General features: G+C 57.4%; 2 protein-coding genes across 4 annotated transcripts in view; both read left to right on the top strand.

The window, feature by feature from the left end:
- Window positions 1–133: 133 nt before the first annotated feature.
- Window positions 134–10,747, top strand: SHKBP1 (SH3KBP1 binding protein 1). Of its 2 annotated transcripts, none has more exons than XM_040445828.1 (18): window positions 134–261; window positions 485–538; window positions 689–734; window positions 840–913; window positions 1,197–1,255; window positions 1,473–1,553; window positions 3,295–3,456; window positions 3,538–3,628; window positions 3,718–3,908; window positions 4,697–4,812; window positions 5,625–5,712; window positions 5,819–5,935; window positions 6,862–7,032; window positions 8,001–8,156; window positions 8,529–8,625; window positions 9,654–9,832; window positions 10,082–10,193; window positions 10,306–10,747. In XM_040445828.1, the coding sequence occupies exons 1-18, from the start codon at window positions 176–178 to the stop codon at window positions 10,523–10,525; spliced, it is 2,100 nt and encodes a 699-aa protein (XP_040301762.1). In that variant the 5' UTR covers window positions 134–175; the 3' UTR covers window positions 10,526–10,747. The 2 variants fall into 2 exon arrangements, with proteins under 2 accessions (XP_040301762.1, XP_040301761.1); XM_040445827.1 differs by having other exon boundaries at window positions 10,079–10,193.
- Window positions 10,748–14,292: 3,545 nt separating this feature from the next.
- The window catches only part of LTBP4 (latent transforming growth factor beta binding protein 4), a 27,753-nt gene continuing 23,485 nt past the window's right edge, over window positions 14,293–18,560 (top strand). The window contains exons 1-4 of one of the 2 annotated variants that reach the window (XM_040445824.1): window positions 14,293–14,544; window positions 16,438–16,496; window positions 16,670–16,798; window positions 17,362–17,471. In XM_040445824.1, the coding sequence (XP_040301758.1) occupies window positions 14,308–14,544; window positions 16,438–16,496; window positions 16,670–16,798; window positions 17,362–17,471 (535 nt within the window). In that variant the 5' untranslated portion in view covers window positions 14,293–14,307. Of the gene's footprint in view, window positions 14,545–16,437; window positions 16,497–16,659; window positions 16,799–17,361; window positions 17,472–18,560 lie in introns of both variants that reach the window. The other variant, XM_040445825.1, reaches the window with a different exon arrangement.

Genomic DNA, 18,560 nt, shown 5'->3' with positions numbered 1-18,560 from the left:
GCACAGGAAAGGCGGGTCCCTTTAAGGAGGCGGAGAATTTAACTGCGACGGGTGAGCGCTGTGTCCAATCGCCCGTGGCTCTGGGAGTCTCCAGGCCAATGAGCAGGCAGCGGGGGGCGGGACCCGAGTGTAAGACCCGGAAGCGGGTGCTGGCCGGCCGGCTCGCCCGGGGGCCATGGCAGCCGCGGCACCTGCAGCAGAAGGGGTCCCGAGTCGGGGGCCTCCGGGGGAGGTGATTCATCTGAACGTGGGAGGCAAGAGGTGAGTGTAGGAGATTCCTGAGGCCCCCACCTCGGGGACCGGTAACGGGGTGGGAGTACCGCCTCTCTCTGGGGGAATCCCTGTCCATCAAGGATTGCTCCGCCCCCTGCTGAAAGCGCGAGTGCTCGGACAGGCGCCCGGGATGGCGGTGGGGTAAGGAGCTACATTCCTTCCCTCCTTCCATCCTTCCATCCCCTACTGTGCGCTCACTTTCCCCGCTTAGGTTCAGTACCTCTCGCCAGACTCTCACCTGGATCCCAGACTCCTTCTTCTCCAGGTGATCGGGAGAGAGAGTTTGGGTCGGGTGGTGGGGGGCAGGACGAGAGAGTATGGGAAAACCTAATGCCCCACTCACCCTCCCCACCCCCCACCCCCTTCACACACACACCCTTGCCCTTTACACCTACTCTGCATCCCCTCCCTACAGTCTTCTCAGCGGACGCATCTCTACACTGAAAGATGAGACTGGAGCTGTGAGTAGGGCAAGAGCTGAAACGGGGCAGCGGGTAGGAGGAGGGACAGGAGCCCCACTCAGCCCTGTGTTTTGTCCCATCCATCCTCTGCCCCCCTTCCCGCAGATCTTCATCGACAGGGACCCCACCGTCTTCGCCCCCATCCTCAACTTCCTGCGCACCAAAGAGTTGGACCCCAGGTTTGCATGGGAATAAAGGGACCCCACTGTCTTCAACTTCTTCCCTTCAGAATGTTCACCTAAGCTCCTTGATCATATTTAAATCGTGTCCTTAGAATCTACCCCAAACACCACACACGCACATTTTCACTGCCGATATATAACATCACTCCTTAGAGTCTTGATCCAGTCAAAAGTTGCTACTTCTTGGGATTCTTTGTACAGTTTTGAAAACTTCCTCCTTAGAATTCTCCACTCACTCCCATTTCCCAGACTCTGACCCCTAGTCAATTCTACTACCCAGGGGTGTCCACGGTTCCAGCCTCCTCCACGAAGCCCAGTTCTATGGGCTCACTCCTCTGGGTAAGTGGGGCCCCATGAGCATCCTCATTGCATAGAAAACAAGCCCCAGCTCTCAAGATGCTCCCTTTCCCCTCTCTTGAAAGAAGTTTGGGTTAGAGCCAAGAGCACTGGATTTGGTCCTGGATCTGGGGGATGGGGGTGGAGAATGAGATTGGTGAGGGGGTTAGAATCTGCCTCAGTACCCCCCAAGTCCCAGCATGGAGTTATTCTGCTTCAGTTCGACGCCTGCAGCTGCGGGAGGAGTTGGACCGATCTTCCTGTGGAAACGTTCTCTTCAACGGTTACCTGCCTCCACCAGGTGGGCACAGCTAAGGGATGGAGGGGAGGGAGGGTGGACTAAAGACTACATTTCCCATAAGGTCACAGCCCTTGCTGTGAGCCCTGTGCTTACCTGTGCTGTGAGCCCTGAGACATGATGGGAGTTTTAGCCTTATATCAGAGGCTGGACTGATGTTTGGAAAGGAAGTAGGAACTCACTTCCAGTGAGGCAGTGGGCCAGCTAGTCCCCTGAGGCTAGGATGTATGTTCTGGAGCCTGATGGGGGTTATAGTCCACATTTGATTTCCCTGTGAGGAAGCTTAGAAGAAATAAAATAAAACATTTTGCACGGAGGTGGAAATATTAAGGGGAATTATTGACCATAATCTCCATGGGACCTTAGATCAGCAACCCCACTGGCCATGGAAGATATGCCTCAGTGGTTACTGGAAACCCAGCATGGGGCTCAAACTCACAACCCCGAGATCAAGAGTCACCTACACCGGGCCCTTGGGTGGCTCAGTCGGTGAAGCATCCGGCTCTTGATTTTGACTCAAGTCATGATCTCATGGTTTGTGAGTTCAAGCCCCACATCAGGCTGGCTGCTGTCAGCATGGAGCCTGCTTTGGATCCTCTGTACCCCTCTCTGTCTGCCCCTCCTCTCCTTGCTCTCTCTCTCTCTCAAAAATAATTAAAATAAACATATATAAAATAAGAGTTGCATACCCTTCCGACTGAACTAGCCAGGCACCCCATAAAGAAGTCATTTTAAGTAGAAGCTTTAGGGGCACCTGGGTGGCTCAGTCAGTTGAGTGTCCGACTTTGACTTATGTCATGATCTTGCGGTTTGTGAGTTCGAACCCCGCGTTGGGCTCTGTGCTGACAGTGTAGAGCCTGCTTGGGATTCTTTCTCTCTCCCTCTCTCTGTTCCTCCCCAACTTGTGCTCTCTCTCTCTCTCTCTCTCTGTCTCTCAAAAAATAAATAAATAAACTTAAAAAAATAAATAGAAGCTTTCTATCACTGCCTTCATACCATAAATAAGTAAATGTGAAAACAAAACCCTGAAATAACAGTTATGATGCTACTGCCTGCCAAAGAAATTGGCTTCCATTTCTTTCTTTTCTTTTTTTAATGTTTTATTTATTTTAGAGAGAGAGAGCGAGAAGAGCGCAAGTGGGAGCCAGGGAGGGACAGAGGGAGTGAGCACCGAAGATCCCAAGCGCGCTCTGCGCTGACAGACTGTGAGATCATGACCTGAGTCACCCAGGCGCCCCTAGGCTTCCATTTCTTTTCTTTCTTTTTTTTTTTTTTTAACATTTATTTATTTTTGAGACAGACAGAGACAGAGCATGAACGGGGGAGGGTCAGAGAGAGGGAGACACAGAATCCGAAACAGGCTCCAGGCTCTGAGCTGTCAGCCCAGAGCCCGACGCGGGGCTCGAACTCACGGACCGCGAGATCATGACCTGAGGTGCAGTCGGCCGCTTACCCGACTGAGCCACCCAGGCGCCCCTAGGCTTCCATTTCTTAAAACAGAAGATTAGCAAATACTGAAAAGATAGCCCTGTTATGGTAGCGCCAAACTGATTCGGCCCTTGTGATGTGCTCAAAGGAACAGAAAAGGCAGTAACTTGCTGGGTGATTTCCGTGTCCTTTCGTGCCACGTCCCCACACCACCGAGAATCTTTTCGCCGGGACACTATGCCCCCACGTGTGGGGAAGTCGGCTTCTGGCGCATTTGAAGCGCTTGCTACGTGGCTGCTCCTTCTCCCCGCCACAGTGTTCCCAGTGAAGCGGCGGAACCGGCACAGCCTGGTGGGGCCCCAGCAGTCAGGGGGACGCCCAGCCCCTGTTCGACGGAGCAACACGATGCCCCCCAACCTGGGCAATGCAGGGCTGCTGGGCCGAGTGCTGGATGAGAGGGCCCCTCCCTCCCCATCGGGTATGTTTCCGTCTCCTGGGAGACTGGGGCAGCCAGTGGGGTCCCTGCGACCCTGCCCTGATCCCTGCTCTTCCCCCCAAGGGCCACCAGAGGAGCCGGGGATTGTGCGCCTGGTGTGTGGACACCACAACTGGATCGCTGTGGCCTATACCCAGTTTCTTGTCTGCTATAGGTGCTCAGGGAGGGTGGTGGCCAGAGGCTCAAGCCCTGTTGATGGGGAGGGCTTGCGGTGAGGGTTGATGATATCCCCCAATCCTCCAGGCTAAAAGAAGCCTCTGGCTGGCAGCTGGTGTTTTCCAGTCCCCGCCTGGACTGGCCCATCGAGCGACTGGCACTCACAGCCCGGGTGCTCGGTGGGGCTTTGGGTGAACATGATAAGATGGTGGCAGCGGCTACAGGCAGCGAGATCCTGCTGTGGGCTCTGCAGGCAGAAGGCGGGGGCTCCGAGATAGGTATGGCACCGGGACTTTTCCAGAACCTTCTGCCCTTTAGAAGAATTACGCTTCACCCTGTGGTCTGTTAGGATTCTCTTCCACCCCGATGGAATTCTCTGGACTGTTAACCCACTCTGTAAGTTCTTACACCCATAGGGATTCTTTGCATTGTTAAGATGCTCCAACCCTTTAGAATTCCGTATCCTGTTCGAATTTCTTGGCTTGTACAAAAATCCACCCACGTGGAGAGGTGGGGCAGGGAGAATTCCCTGCCCTGTTAGGCCTCCATGCCAGGGGAATCCCAGAGCCGGCTAGAGTCTATGTTCCCATTAGACATCTCTGTTTGCTTTATTTTTTTTTTTAATGTTTAATTTATTTTTGAGAGAGAGAGAGAGAGTGTGTGAAGGGGGGGGAGGGGCAGAGAGAGAGGGAGACAGAATCCGAAGCAGGCTCCAGGATCTGAGCGGTCAGCATAGAGCCCAATGCAGGCCTCGAACTCACAATGTGAGATCATGACCTGAGCCGAAGTTGATCGCTCAACCGACGGAGCCACCCAGGCGCCCGTCGGTTTGCCTTATTGAAAACTGCAACCATGTTAGAGTTCCACACCCTGTCAGGAATCTGGCCTGTGTCATCCTCTGTAATTCCTGCTGGAATCCTCTAGCCTATAAAGATTCTGTGGCCCCACCGAATCCGCTGGCCCTTGGAGTTCTTCCTGGCCCACTGAGCGACTGGCTTCTCCCCCAGTCCTCCTCCTTCTCCCCCAGGAAGCAGGGTCCTGGCTGAGTGCTCCTTGCCTTCTGCAGGAGTCTTCCATCTGGGGGTGCCCGTGGAGGCCTTATTCTTCGTTGGGAACCAGCTCATCGCCACGAGCCACACGGGGCGCATCGGGGTTTGGAACGCCGTCACCAAGCACTGGCAGGTCAGAGGGGTGGCCGGCCTGGCTGCCTCTTTCCCAGGTGTCCAGTCTGCACGGACCCGGGGAAGGGTTCCTTCCTGCCCCAGCCCAACTGGAGACAGCCGGAGAACCCAGCAGCGGGCCAGATCCTGGTGGGGGTGCCGGGGTGATAAAGGCCTAAGGAGGAGGAGTCAGGGAGGCCTTTCTGGAAGAGGGGCCGCTGAGCTGACAGGGAAGATGGTGGGTTTGCAAAGGAGGAGAGCGGGTTCTCCAGGCACTGGATGGGGGAGCAGGTGAGTGAAGATGCCGTAGGAGACAGACGTGCACACGTCTGTCGTTCCCTCCCAAGCCATGTGCAAAACATAAAGAAAAATATACCTACAGTATTGCTTTCTCCTGTAAAGTATGTTTGGGAGAGAGAGACAGAAAAGCAGAGAAAGGAGAGAGAGAAAGAGGGGGGGAGACAGACAAAAAGCAATAGAGGAAGTCAGAAACAGGTGTTGGAGAGAGGGAAGGGTGGGCAGAGTGAAGCCGGGACTGGAAGGTGGTGGTGCTGAAGGGATGTAGAGAGACAGACAGAAATAAATAGTAAAAGCCAGCAATATGGGGTCAAAGAGAGGCCAAGAGGCAGAAGCGCTGACCCAGAGACTTCCAGAGACAGAGAGATGCAGATGGAGGTAGAACTAGAGCCGGTGAGGCTGGAGAAAAGTGGGCCTAGAAACCCCTGGTAGGTTCTAGAAGCGGGCGGGGGCGGGGGGGGGGAGCGCCCTGAGGGGTGCCGTGGAGGCGGAGGCAGGGAGGACCTCCCCGCCACAGCCGGTCCTGCCTGCCCCCAGGTCCAGGAGGTGCAGCCCATCACCAGCTACGACGCGGCGGGCTCCTTCCTCCTCCTGGGCTGTGACAACGGCTCTATCTACTACGTGGGTGAGCAGCAGCTGGTACCCCGCGTGCCCGAGAACCTCCCCGGGAAGGCAGGGGGCGGGGCTGAGCACCTTGAACGAGCCCACGCTGCTCCCCCCGCCCGCCCCAGATGTGCAGAAGTTTCCCCTGCGCATGAAGGACAACGACCTCCTTGTCAGTGAGCTCTACCGGGACCCGGCAGAGGACGGAGTCACGGCCCTCAGCGTCTACCTCACCCCCAAGACCAGTAAGCTATGACCGGCTCCCCCCATCTCCCCTCCCCCCCCCGAACCCCGCTGCCAGCAGCCCCAGCCCACAGCCGCCTCCCCACCACTGTGTAGCATGACCCTGTGAGATTTACTGGGAGGAGAAAAGATTCAACTCTCACTTAGTCATTCAACAAACACCGGGCACCGCTTGTATGTAAGCTGTGGCAGGGCTCTCCAACCAGGGGCAGACTTGGCCACGAGCAGTTCGTCTTTGTGTTTCTTTTCCACCTCTGCAATGAGGACATGATGCTTCCACGCTCATAAAACAAAGAGGGTGCGTGCTTTACGGTGGACGAAACCGAGTTCTCTCACTTGGGGACAGTTTTTTTGATTTGGTTTCTTGGCTTTAAATGCAGAAAATTAGGCTAGGTTTTTTTTTTTAATTATCGTTTACTTAGAAAATTATTTATTAGAGAGAGAAAGAGCGCACGCAGTCAAGCAGGAGAGGGGCACAAGGAGAGAGAAAAAAATTTTTTTTAATATTTATTTATTTCTGGGGAGGAGCAGAGAGAGGGAGGCACAGAATCTGAAGCAGGCTGCAGGCTCCAGGCTCTGAGCTGTCGGTGCAGAGCCAGACGCGGGGCTTGATCCCAGGACGGTGAGATTATGACCTGAGCCAAAGTCAGATGCTTAACCAGCTGAGCCAGCCAGGCGCCCCTCGATTTTTCTGTCTGTCCCCTCTCGTATTAGCTCCGTCTCTCTCGGCCTTACTTTCTGTCCCTGCTCCTCTCTTTCTCTGATCTCTCCCTCTGTCTCTCCCTTTCTGACATCTCACTGCCTTATTATCTCTGTCTGCCCCTCTCTCCTTGCTTTCTGACTCTATCTCTGTCCTTCTCTTTCTCTCTGCCGTGGTTTCTGTCTCCCTGTGACCCTGTCGCTGTCTTCATCCTCGGCCCCTCACCAGGTGACAGCGGGAACTGGATCGAGATTGCCTATGGCACCAGCTCAGGGGGTGTGCGGGTCATTGTGCAGCACCCCGAGACCGTGGGCTCCGGGCCTCAGCTCTTCCAGACCTTCACCGTGCACCGCAGCCCCGTCACCAAGATCATGCTCTCGGAGAAGCACCTCATCTCAGGTGGGCCTCACCGGGCTGCCCCAACTGCCCATCTCCTCACAGGAGGATGGCCCGGAGGGGAGCATGAAACCAGGGGGTGGGACCTCCGGGGGGGGGAGGGAATTTTAACCTGGAACAGTAATTGCAGAAGTGAGAGAATAGTGTAAGGGGACCCATCTAAGCAAGAGTGAGAAATTCATCAATTCAGCAAACATTGGTTGAGCACCTACTGTGTGCCAGGCCCAGGGGATACAGTGATGGGCAAGACAGGCCAAGTGCCCGCCCTTAGGGAGCTGATGTTCTGCGGGAAGGCAGATGACAAATAAATAAATCAGAATATAAGTCACCAACAGGCAACGATGAAGACCATGAATAAAAACAAAAGTTGTGTGAGTGGCTTGAGAGTGTTGGGGTCACTGAGGAAGGGGCTTTGAGCGAAACCAAGGAAATAAGCAGTGCAGCTCGGTGGGGACAAACATTCTAGCAGAGGGAACAGGCATTGCAAGGGCTCTGAGCCAGGAAGAAGATAGATGTGTCTGAGGAAGCAGAGTGGGCAAGGGAGATAGTAGGACCTTGTAAGCCATGAAGATGACTTTGTCCTTGCCCTTGACTGGGTAGGTATCATGGGAAAGAGGGTTGTGAGCAGAGGAGGGCCATGATCTGACACAGTTATTCACAGGGACTCTCTGGGTATGCGTCGGGGCAGGACAGGAGCAGGAGTCCCGGGAGGAGGCTGCTGCCATGGACAGGACCAGGGTGGGGACAGTGACAGGGTTAGATGAGATCAGGCTCTGGAACAATTTTAGAGGAAGAACCAAGAGGATTTTTGACCATTTGGGAGTTCTGGGGAAGAGCGAATTCTCTGAAAGGGAAGAATCCAGAGGGGCCCGAATCCTGACACCTTTGAAAAGGGTCATCCTGGGGCTCGGGAAGGTTGGGCCGTGGTGATGACAGCTGGCCTGACCGGCCGTTGCCCCTGTGCTCCTCAGTCTGTGCCGACAACAACCACGTGCGCACGTGGTCCGTGACTCGCTTCCGGGGCATGATTTCCACCCAGCCCGGCTCCACCCCACTCGCTTCCTTCAAGATCCTGGCACTGGAGTCGGCCGACGGGCATGGTGGCTGCAGCGCTGGCAATGACATTGGTGCCTACTAGCCCCTGGTCCCCCATCCCATGCACCCTGCCTGACCCCCATTGGCCTCCACTGGCTCCTTCCCTGACCCCCTGTAGACCTCTCCTGACCCACCCAGCTGACCTGGCTGCCACCTGACCCCTGTCAATCTCCATTTACTCCCAGCTACCCCCGTTGAATTCTGTTACCCCATTGATTCCTGCTGACCGCCACCTGACCCGGGACCCCCACCCCACAGCCCTGAGCTCCACTGACTGACCCTCAGCCCTCTCTGAACCCGCCCAATTCCAGAAAGCTGGGGATGGGGACAAGGGGGCAGAGCCTTAGGGTCTGGAGTCCCAGGGAGCCCAGCTGGCCCTGACTCCCCCCACCATCCTGGCCCAGGCCCCTACGGCGAGCGGGACGACCAGCAAGTGTTCATTCAGAAGGTGGTGCCAACCGCCAGCCAGCTCTTTGTGCGTCTTTCATCCACTGGCCAGCGGTGAGGACCGTCCCATCGAATGGGGAGGGTGGTCAGGGGAGAGGGCAGGACACCAGCTGGGTCACGGAGGCCAAAAGGGGGTCCTAGCCAAGGAACTCCTGAAGGAGCAAAGGCTGGGAGGGGGCACGAGGCCTGGTCCTGGGTTTGGGGGCTGGAGGAATTCAAGGTGTGACGTGTGCGGGTAGCGGTGAGGCTGGGGAAGCCCCAGGTGCCTGTGCCGGACCTCACGCAGGTCACTCGGCGTGGTCAGAGCCCGGGATCGGGGCAGGAGGCACAGGTGGGGGGTGCCGGGGACAGGGGGAGGGGCACGGGCAGCTGTAGGAGCCCAGAGGAGGTGCTTGCTCCAGTCTGGGGAGGGGGCCTGTGAGGGTTTTCGTGAGGACCTTGGAGATAAACAGCAATGAGCAGAAGAACGGAGGGGCAGGGGTGCGCCAGGCTGAAGGAACAGCGTGGGTGAAGGCTGGGAATGGACAGCCAGTGAGGTGCACGTGGTCTGGGGGCCGGACCTCCGTACAGGCTGCTGAGGGGCACGGAGGAGCTGAGATTGGCCTGGGCTGCTGGGGAGCCGTGACCACCATGGGGGTTGGACTGGAGGTAGGACAGGAGTCCGAGAGTCCAGGGAAGAGGCTGGGACAGGTGGGGACAGGAGCCGGCAGGGCTTGACCAGGGCCAGACAGGAGGGGAGGAGGGGGCCCTGGAGGCTGAAGGGATGGGGCAGGGGGTTGGAAGCTGGTGATAGGAGGGGAGGGAGGCCCCCAGGATGACAAGCCTTCTCTGAGTCAGGAACCACCAGGGAGAGCAGCAGATTTGGGGGAGAATCCCCGTGGGGACGTGGGGGGATGCTGGACAGGAGCCATCCCAGAGGCCGCTGCACCCCGAGAGTACATGGGGGAAGGGGAAAGAAGCCTGGGGTGGTGGTTGGAGAGGCAGCGACTAAAGCCATAATGGTGGGGACTGTGGCCCGGGAACGGGTGTACAGGTGAGGAGAGGGACCGGGGCCAGGGTGACCCCTCTCCCTTCCATCTCAGGGTGTGCTCGGTGCGCTCGGTGGACGGCTCCCCCACCACCGCCTTCACGGTGCTCGAGTGTGAGGGCTCCCGGCGGCTCGGCTCTCGGCCCCGGCGCTACCTGCTCACCGGCCAGGCCAATGGCAGCCTGGCCATGTGGGACCTGACCACCGCCATGGACGGCCTCGGCCAGGCCCCTGGTACTCCCTACACCTGGCCTCCATGCCGGCCCCTGTCCACAACCTCCTTTGCCAGTCTCCCTCCCCAGGCTCTTGCCCTCTGACCCCTTTCCTCTGCCTTTGAACCCCAGCTTGCCCTCACTTTTCCACCCTCTCGTAGCTTCTGACCCCTAGCCTTTGACCTCTGCGTTTTTCCTCCTATCCTGACCTCAAGCCTTGCGTGTGACCTTTGTCCCTTGCCCAGTGGCCCCTGTCTTGCCCCCCCAGCAGGTGGGCTGACCGAGGAAGAGCTGATGGAGCAGCTGGAGCAATGTGAGCTGGCGCCACTGGCTTCCTCTCGGAGCTCTCTCCCCAGCCCCTCCCCTCGCACCTCTCTCACCAGGTAGACTGAACTCCACTTTCCCTTCTGTGCAATGGGGGAGGGGCGGGGGAGGTGGGGGGAGTTGCCTCCCTGCCCATGATGACCCTCACTGACCCTCATCACCGCCCGCCAGTCTCCACTCAGCCTCCCTGTCTGGCCGTCTTGGGAGCCTGAGCCCCCCCCAGGCTGAGGCCCGGCGCCGCGGGGGAGGCAGCTTCGTGGAACGCTGCCAGGAGCTGGTGCGGAGTGGGCCAGAGTCCCGACGGCCCCCGACACCAGCGCCTCGGCCCTCCACGGGTCTCGGGGCTCCCCTTGCACCCCCCAAGGTGAAGCTCAATGAGACTTCCTTCTGAACACAGCTGCCATGGTGCCTTTGGATACCCAGGTCCTGGGCGGGGGACGGGGTGGGGTGGGGTGGCAGGGCTCAGGTGCCTCCCTGCTTCCTGTCAGAGCCCTGGGTTCAGGGCCAGGGCTTCCTTGGAATGGTCGTTGTTACTAGGCCCCCCCCCCCCCCCCCCCCCCACCTTTTCTGGAGCCAAAGTCGCCCTCCCCTAATAAAGTTGTCACTGCCAACACCTTGCTGACATTCTTAGAGGGTTTGGGGGGACCCCCAGGGAAAGGGTGGGAGAGATGTGAGGACCAGCCAGATGTGTGGCTGTAGATTTAGGAACATCTGTCTCTCTTGGTTTAAGCAAAGAAGGGGAATGTAATGGTTTACATCTGGCTTCAGGCATAGTTGGATCCAGGGATTCAGATACTCGTCCAGAACGTCTTTCCATCTGTTTGGTTTTGCTCTCCTCTGGGATGCATCATACTCAGGTTTTCCCCTCTCGGTGCCAAGATGACTCCAGGTACCTCCTTAGCAACTTGTTTTTTTTCTAGCAACAGCAACAAATCACACGACTGATTCTTATTGACTTGAATTTAGTCAGGCGGCCATCCCTGAACCAGCCACTATGGCCGGTGTGATGGAGGCCTTCCACGGTTCCAGGGGTCATGTGCCCTCACAGGCCAGGAGGTTGGCAGATTGGAGGAGGAGTTCCTGAAAGGTGAATCGGGGTACTGTTACCACAAGCAAGGACGACTGGCCACAGGTCAACAGAAACACAGATGTCAGCTATGTGATTGCCACATCCTGAACATTTGTACCCTAAGCATCGCCATCACAAACACCTTTCCCACATCCCTTTCCTGCCCATGCCAGAGAGGTTATGAGGGACAGGTTCAGCTCACTCTAGCTTAATATCCTTGAGATTTTCCCCCAAATAATACCTGTTCCCATGGCAACTTCTCAGGAAAGATTTGTGCATCTTTTCCTTGAGCCAACGAAGAGGAAAGAAAGTGGGGCAGACTGGGAACAAGGATTTTAGAATATGCTGATTTCCCTTGAAAAGGGAAATTAGTTCTGGAATGCCAGAGTTTCTGTAACATAGTGGAGAAGGGTCCAGAGTGTTAGGGAATCTAGAACACAGGGATATTCTAGAGTGCTAGCAGATGAACAATATTAGGATCCCCCCCGCCCTGCATTTCAGAGAATCCACACAACAGAAGTTGCTTGACCAAAGGACCTGGAAGTCAATGGTTCTAGAACAGGGGAGTGTTGTAGAATGCCTATGATTCTACACTTGCATGCCAGAGATTTGGAGATGCTGAGAATTATAGGAAACAGCAATGTGGAGTACTAGAAAATCTAGAGCATAGGGTATTCTGGGATGTCAGCTCTTCTGGATCGCTAGAGGGTTTGTTTGCATTCCAAGAAACCCATAATAGGGCCTCTGGATTGTCAGGGGATCTAGAACATGAACAGAGATGAATGATTCAAAAACAGGAGTGTTTTGGAATACCTGTGAACCTCAAACTTTAGAAATATTTTTACATGCCAAGGCATTCAGAACCCTAGGGAATGTTTTAATGTTAGAAAGTCTAGAACATAGGAGGAGGGGTTGTGAATTCAGGGAATCTAGAATGTGGGATGTTTTATAATGCTCACAGATCTAGAATACTGAGATAGTTTTTCCTTGCCAGGGAATCTGGAACACGTTGTGTTTCTGGATTGCTGGTGATTCTAGAACTGAGAGAGAAAATGTAAGAAAATCTGGAACACTAAAGAGATTTGTCTGTCTGTTAATACCAGGGATAAAACCCAGCGTGTGAGCACACGATGGGAGGAAGCTTCTGGAATGCCACAGCACCAGAACTCAGGGATTCTGAAGGGTTGAGATCAGATCAGGATCCAAGGCATGACATAGAAACGACCCCGGGAGATAATGGCACTGATGGGGAAGGATTGGGAGCCGGGGACTCCAAATTCAGGGGGGATGGGAAGCCAACGCCATCCCCGGAAGTTGTAGTGGTGAGCCAGAGGCTGTTGCCTAGCAACGAGCATTGAAGATGCCCCGGATCCCAGGCAGAAGGGAGAAATTTCAGCAGCGCCCCCAGCAAATGCTCCAGCCATAGGGTAGGAGGTGAGGAGGAGGGCAACGGAGGGGGGGCATGGGGGGCCAGGACATGCTGTCCTGCAGGGCCATGTTAACAGGGATTGTGGGGGCTTCCCCAAAACAGGGACACGGAACACATTCAGTGGGCAGCCAGGCACTCCCTCATCATGCTAAGACAGCCCACGAATGTCCCTGAGTGTCATCGTTACTGCTCTAAGGGGCTGCGTGCCCCTGGATGGTGGGTGGGCCTGGATTTCTGGGTGTCCGTGTGGGATGGAGGTGTGGATTGCTGTAGGTGGCAGTAACAGTGTGAGCGGGGCTATGTGAGTTACCCGGTGCTCACTGTAACAGGGGAGGGTGAAAGGGTCGCCCCTCCACTGGAAGGAGCAGGAATGGGGGATGAGGACAAAGCTGGATCGGTTGATGTTCTCAGCCTAGGGTGGGCCCTCTGATCAGGGAAGGTGGCCTAGTATCCTGTGTGGGTGGAGCCTGTGATCCACTGGGGGCGGAGCTAGCGATCCAGAACTGGAAACTAAAAGGCTCAAAAACCGCCTGGAGGGATGGGGCCTGGAACCTCGGAGGCGGGGCAAATATGAAAGGGGTGGGGCTTGGGATCCCAAGCATGGGGCTGCACCGGAATTCGCTATGGGAAGGGCAGTGGCCTTAAATTCAGACGGGAAGGGGGCAAGTAGGGAGCCGGGGTACTCAGGGCGCGGTGCCTTTGGGAGAAGAGAGGCGGGGCAAATTTCGAGGGGGGGGGGAAAGGGGGGGGCCTTGAGTTTAAAATGAAGTAAAGGGGCTGGGCTTGTGACCTACCGAGATGGGAAACCATAAGCAAAGCTTGGAGCCTGGACCTCCCTAAAGAGAGTGCAGATAGGGCCTAAGGCCCTCTGAGGCTTGGGGTCCCCAGAAAGGGAGGGGACTAGAATTCTCTAAAGAGAGAGTCTGTAATTCTGGCAGTGGGAGGGGTGCTGTTGGGAATCTTTAAAGGTTCAGGATAGGGAAGGGGAGTCTGGTAGCCCCTAGGGGCAGCTGCGGAGAGGGGTGTAAGGAGAACAGTTCTCTAGGAGCCCCTTGGAAGCCAAGTCTGTGGGTCAGGGGCAGAGTCTCGGTCCTGTGATGGACAGAGGCTACAACCTTCCGAGGAACAAGATTCTGCTTGTTGGACCCGGAACCCCAGCAGCACAGGGCCTTGAGAAGGTGAAACCCTCTGGGAAGGTGCAGGGTGGGCCTGGGGCCACACAGCGGTCGGACCTGGGGCCTACTGCAGGATTAGCACTACCCTCCACCCAGAATCCTGAGCCTCTACTGTGAGAAGTGGACACCTATGGGGGCTTCCAGCGTTTACACCAGTCAGGGAGCAAATTCTGATCAAATTCTCCCACTACTGTGAGCGAAGGATGAGGCCTGAGTCTAATTTAAGGGACTGCCCACTGCCTATGCGTCCCTCCCAACCGTGCTGGGGAGGGGGGGGGTCCCAGCACCTCCGCTCTTGGGCTCTCCTTCACAAGTTGGTACCCGACTCCCGATTTCGCCTCCAGCACTGAGAACTCCAGGCCCCAGCGCCCCCCGCCCGGCACCTGTCCCGCTAGCCCCTCCCCTGCCGCCTTCCGATTGGCCGCGCGGACAGCGCCCCCTGGCGGCACCGGGCTCTGATTGGCGGGAAGTTCGCAGCCGCGGCTAAGACTGTGGAGAAAATGAGTCGGCCTCGGGCGGGGGCGGGGGGCGGGGCCGCGCCAAGCCGGACCCGCTGGACAGACGGCCCGCCTGGAGCGGGACTCCACGCCGGACACGATGCGGCGGCCTGGCCCCAGCGGCCGCCGCCCCCTCCTGCTGGTGCTGCTGCTGCCACTCTTCGCAGCCGCCGCCTCCGCCACCAGCCCCAGCCCCAGCGAGGCCGTCGAGGTTGCGGGGATCCCGGGCCGCCAGGCCGGGTAAGCCCCGCTGCGGCCCCTTCTTCCTTGTGCCCCCTCCATCCAATAAGTCTGGTGGTCCGTGAGGACCAGGACTTGCGGATTTAGGGGAATACGAACCCAGTGCTTCAGGGTAGAGATGAAAGAGCCAGAGCTCTTGGATTTGTTAGGGCCCTCTACTTTGCAGGGGTTAGAATCCGGGGAGTACTGAGATTTTGAGGCGAGGGAGTCCCCGCCGGTGTGATAGATGGATGTAGCCCCGGGGAATTCCAGGGTTTTTTGTTTTTTGTTTTTTGTGTTTTTTTGTTGTTGTTGTTGTTGTTTTGTTTTTGTTTTTTTTGTTTTTTTTTTTCCGGAGAAGGGTCCCAGTTTATATGGGAATAGGGCTTTGAGTTTTCCTAAGATGATAGATGGGTGGGGCCCCCCAGCTAGGATGGGGTTCCCCAAGCTTCTTGGGCGCTTAAGGAGGAGCATGGGAGGTTATGAAGGGATTCTATGGTGGAGTTGAGATGTCCTGATTTTCTGGGGTTTGGGAACGACTGGATTAATTAAAGGGACCCTTGGGTTTTCCTAGTGACTTAGGAAGACGTGGACTTCGAGCCTGATGGCGGAGGGGCTTGCAAGGGGTTGTGCGGACGGGGTTCCTCAGATTTCCTGAGGGTTGGGGATGCTCTTGTTTCCTAGAAAGAGGACCCCGGGCTTGAATGAGGTACCAGTGATTTCGCGGCAAAAGATCCAAAACTTCCTATAGATGCGGGGGTTATAGCCACCCTTCCTGTCTACGGGTGACGGGATCGAAGGAAGCAGTCTGCCTAGTACCCCCACCCCCCGCCCTGCGGCCCAGCGCTCCGTTACAAAGGCCCCGGGCTCTGCTCCCGCCTCGGTCTCTGCGAATGCGTTTAGTAACCCGAGCCGCGCCGGGGGCGGGGCCGGGAAGGGGTTAACGCAGAGAAAAGGCGGGAGGGATAACAGCAAGATCTGGGGTCCCGGAGGCTCCCATTCGGGCGGCCTCCTTCCCCACTGAGCCCCACCCGTCTGGAAAGAGTCATTGAGCCCGACGTCCCCTTCACAGCATCTCCCCACTGCCCTTCTCTCGGGGCCAGAGCGCGCGTCCTCGTCCCTCGTCCCCCTTAGCCTGGGGATAATGGATTTGTCTGGGGGGCCCCTTGGTTGCGACGCACTTGCGCTGGAGCTGAGGACTCCGCTACTCAGAATCTGAGACCCACTGAGCGGGGGATTTCTCAAAGAACTCCTTCCTCCTGGTCAGGCGGGAAACTGAGGCCCAAAGACAAGGAGATGCCGGCTCCAGGACACAGCGCGTGGAAGCGCAGGAACGGTCTAGAACTCGGACCTTGGGATTCCCAGTTCTGGGCTGTGGCTCTTTCTGTATCCCCCTCCTCCTCCTCCTCAGCACCCCGCTGGACCCACAGTCAAAAAGAGGACCTCCCTCCCCAGCCGCTGACGCCTGTGGAAGTGGCGCCACCTGCTGGCCATGCTCGGAATGATGGCTGAGTCAAGGACAGAGATGTGCGGGAGGGCGGGGTTCTAGATTCCCAGGCAGTACGGGCTTGGCAGTGAACTTAAAGATCCACTTTGCGTCATTTAAAAAAAAAAAAAAACTTAAAAATTAAGGCTTTAAAATGCCCTTACCAAGAAGACTTTACCACTAAGCACTTGAGAAAACAAATTAAAGTAGGGTTGCTGCGACTTTCATGCGCAGAGAATCTAAGCCATTTTGCCTCCCACTGTGCAGATGGGGAAGCAGGCATCCAGCGCAGCGCCACAAATTGATTAAACATCTATTTCGAGTTGCTCTTAAGTCTTCTCTTGACTTTCCCTCCCCTACCCACCGTTGCCCTCTTTGGGCAGTTTGAGAGGGTTAGGGGTCTGAGTGACTTCCACCCCTGTTTACAGCGTGGCTGCTTGTCGGTGCTGCCCAGGCCAGTCGCCCAAGAGAAGTCGCTGCGTCAGAGGTGGGTTCTTCTAGGTGGGGTGTAGGCAGGGAGCGAAAGGGGGTAAGAGCAGAGGTGTCAGCCACTCCCTTCCCCACCTTTCATCCCAGCCGGAATGCTGGATGCACTTGGTGGAAAGACTTGGTCCCTTCCTTCTCCACTAAGTCCCTGGCTGTCTCCAAAGCCTCCTGCAGGGTCCAGAGCTGCCCGCCTGAAAAGTGTGCAGGCCCTCAGCAGTGCCTGACCCCAGTGCCCCAGGTGCTGCCGAGCCCCAGCCCCAGCGCGAGCAAGAGACAGGTGTCCCTCAACTGGCAGCCACTGACGTGAGTGTGCAATCCCTCCCCTACCAGATGCTCAGGAGCTCCCGGCTCCCCGCCACCAGCCACCATTCCCGGCACACGTTTCTTTCTGCTCCCTGCATCTCTTTTCCTTTGGTCTCTCTCTCTGCCTCTCCCTGGCGACTTGGATCTCTGCTTCTATTTCTCCTTTTCCTGCCTATCGAAGAAGTCTCTGTGTCTTTCAGTCTCCATCTCTCTGCCCCTGTCCCCATGTCCCTCTCTCTGTATTTGCTCTTTCCATCTCTGTCTCTTTCTGTTTCTCTCATTACCTGTCCCTTGCCCTCTCTGTCTCTCTGCAACTCTCTCTTTCTGCCTCTGCCTCTGTCTTCTTTGCTCTCTTTCTCTCCCTTCCTCATCTGTGTTTCTCCCCAAGCCTGTGAAGAACGTACAAGGTCTGGTCCCCGGAAAGGGATAGGGGTGGGGGGTGGGCAGAGCTGTTACTGGGAGATCTCGCGGCTCGAAAGGCCCCTTCCAGCTAGGGTTGGGTCGTGGGGAAAGGGGGTGTCAGTCTAACCGCGTTGACAGCGCCTCTGCCCTCTTCTATCCAGGCTTCAGGAGGCCCGAGCTCTGTTGAGACGAAGGCGGCCCCGTGGGCCAGGGGGCCGGGCACTGCTGAGAAGGAGGCCCCCACAGCGCGCCCCTGCCGGCCAGACCCGGGGTAAGAACATCCGCCCTTCCTCTGCCGGGGGACAGGGGGGTGGGTTCCGGGCCAGATAAAGCCGTCTGGTTCCCACGGTCCAGCCGCCGCCTAGCTGCCCCCCGTTGTAGCTCAGCCCCCCAGGACACGGACCCTCTAGGGACCCTGGCGTCCGGCCGTGCGAGGTGAGCCCGGGCCAGGACCAGACGCCGGCCAGAGGCGCTGACCCGCGGGGGTGGGGCCGGGAAGCCAGGCGTCCGGGCTCCCTGCGGCCGAAGAGGGGGGCGCTGTCCCGGCAGAGAGCGCAGCCCAACTAGCCCAGACAACAAAAGCGATTGTGCGGGTTGGCGCCTGCCCGGTCACCGAATGCCCAAAATTGCGGGGCGGCTGGGAGCCAAAGGCCTCCCCCCTACTTCCACGACCCTCCCCCTGCCCTCCTCCCACTCCAGCTCTCGGCCCCTGGGCTAGCACAACCACCCTCTAAAGTCCCCCTCCTGTTGTGGCCTTCAGCCCAGATGTGTCCCCTTCTCCCTAAAGTCTTCCAGATGTGGGCATCCAGCCAGATGTGAGGACCCCCGCCCACGGCCTCAATCCACCGTTTGCTCTTTCTTATCCATTCTGACTTCTCCTACCAGGTGTGGGGTGCTGGCCAGATGTGGCTGCATCCCCAAACGTGCCCCCCAGCGTCCTGCCCACCATCCAGACCCTCAATTCTTTCATGTGCCCAGGTGCACCGACCCTTCTCCTCTCCCCCAGATGTGCCACCTGGCTGCCCAGATGTGCCATGACAGCCCCCTATCCAGATGAAGCCTCTTTCTCTGGGTCTAGGGCGGAGAATCGGCCTGTACCGGCCTCCCCAAATGTGGCCCCCACTCCTCTTTCCTCTTTATGGATTCGGCCCTGTCTAGGGGGAAACCGGCCCGCCCCCACCTGTTCCCTTCCCCGCCGCTCCCCTGCGGGCCCCATTCACTTGTTGGTGCGAGGCGGGGGCAGACGGGGCGCCCCCTCCCCCCTGCGAGTCTAGCGCCCAGCCTGCGCGCCTCTGGCTACGCGCCCAGCCCCACGCGCCCCCGCGCGGCCGCCGGGGAGGGAGTGGTGGGGAGGGGGGGG

Source organism: Herpailurus yagouaroundi, unplaced genomic scaffold (assembly GCF_014898765.1).
Source record: "Herpailurus yagouaroundi ecotype Mexico unplaced genomic scaffold, PumYag 194, whole genome shotgun sequence".
Lineage (NCBI taxonomy): Eukaryota > Metazoa > Chordata > Mammalia > Carnivora > Felidae > Herpailurus > Herpailurus yagouaroundi.
Note: the sequence above shows the minus strand (reverse complement) of the source record. Positions and strands in the feature narration are given on the sequence as shown.

Bases quoted from the DNA above. Each gene is read 5' to 3' on its own strand.
- SHKBP1 (XM_040445827.1), top strand. From the start codon at position 176: ATGGCAGCCGCGGCACCTGCAGCAGAAGGGGTCCCGAGTCGGGGGCCT. The intron at 735-839 runs GTGAGTAGGGCA...CCCTTCCCGCAG, and splicing joins TGAAAGATGAGACTGGAGCT to ATCTTCATCGACAGGGACCC. The intron at 5,713-5,818 runs GTGAGCAGCAGC...CGCCCGCCCCAG, and splicing joins CGGCTCTATCTACTACGTGG to ATGTGCAGAAGTTTCCCCTG.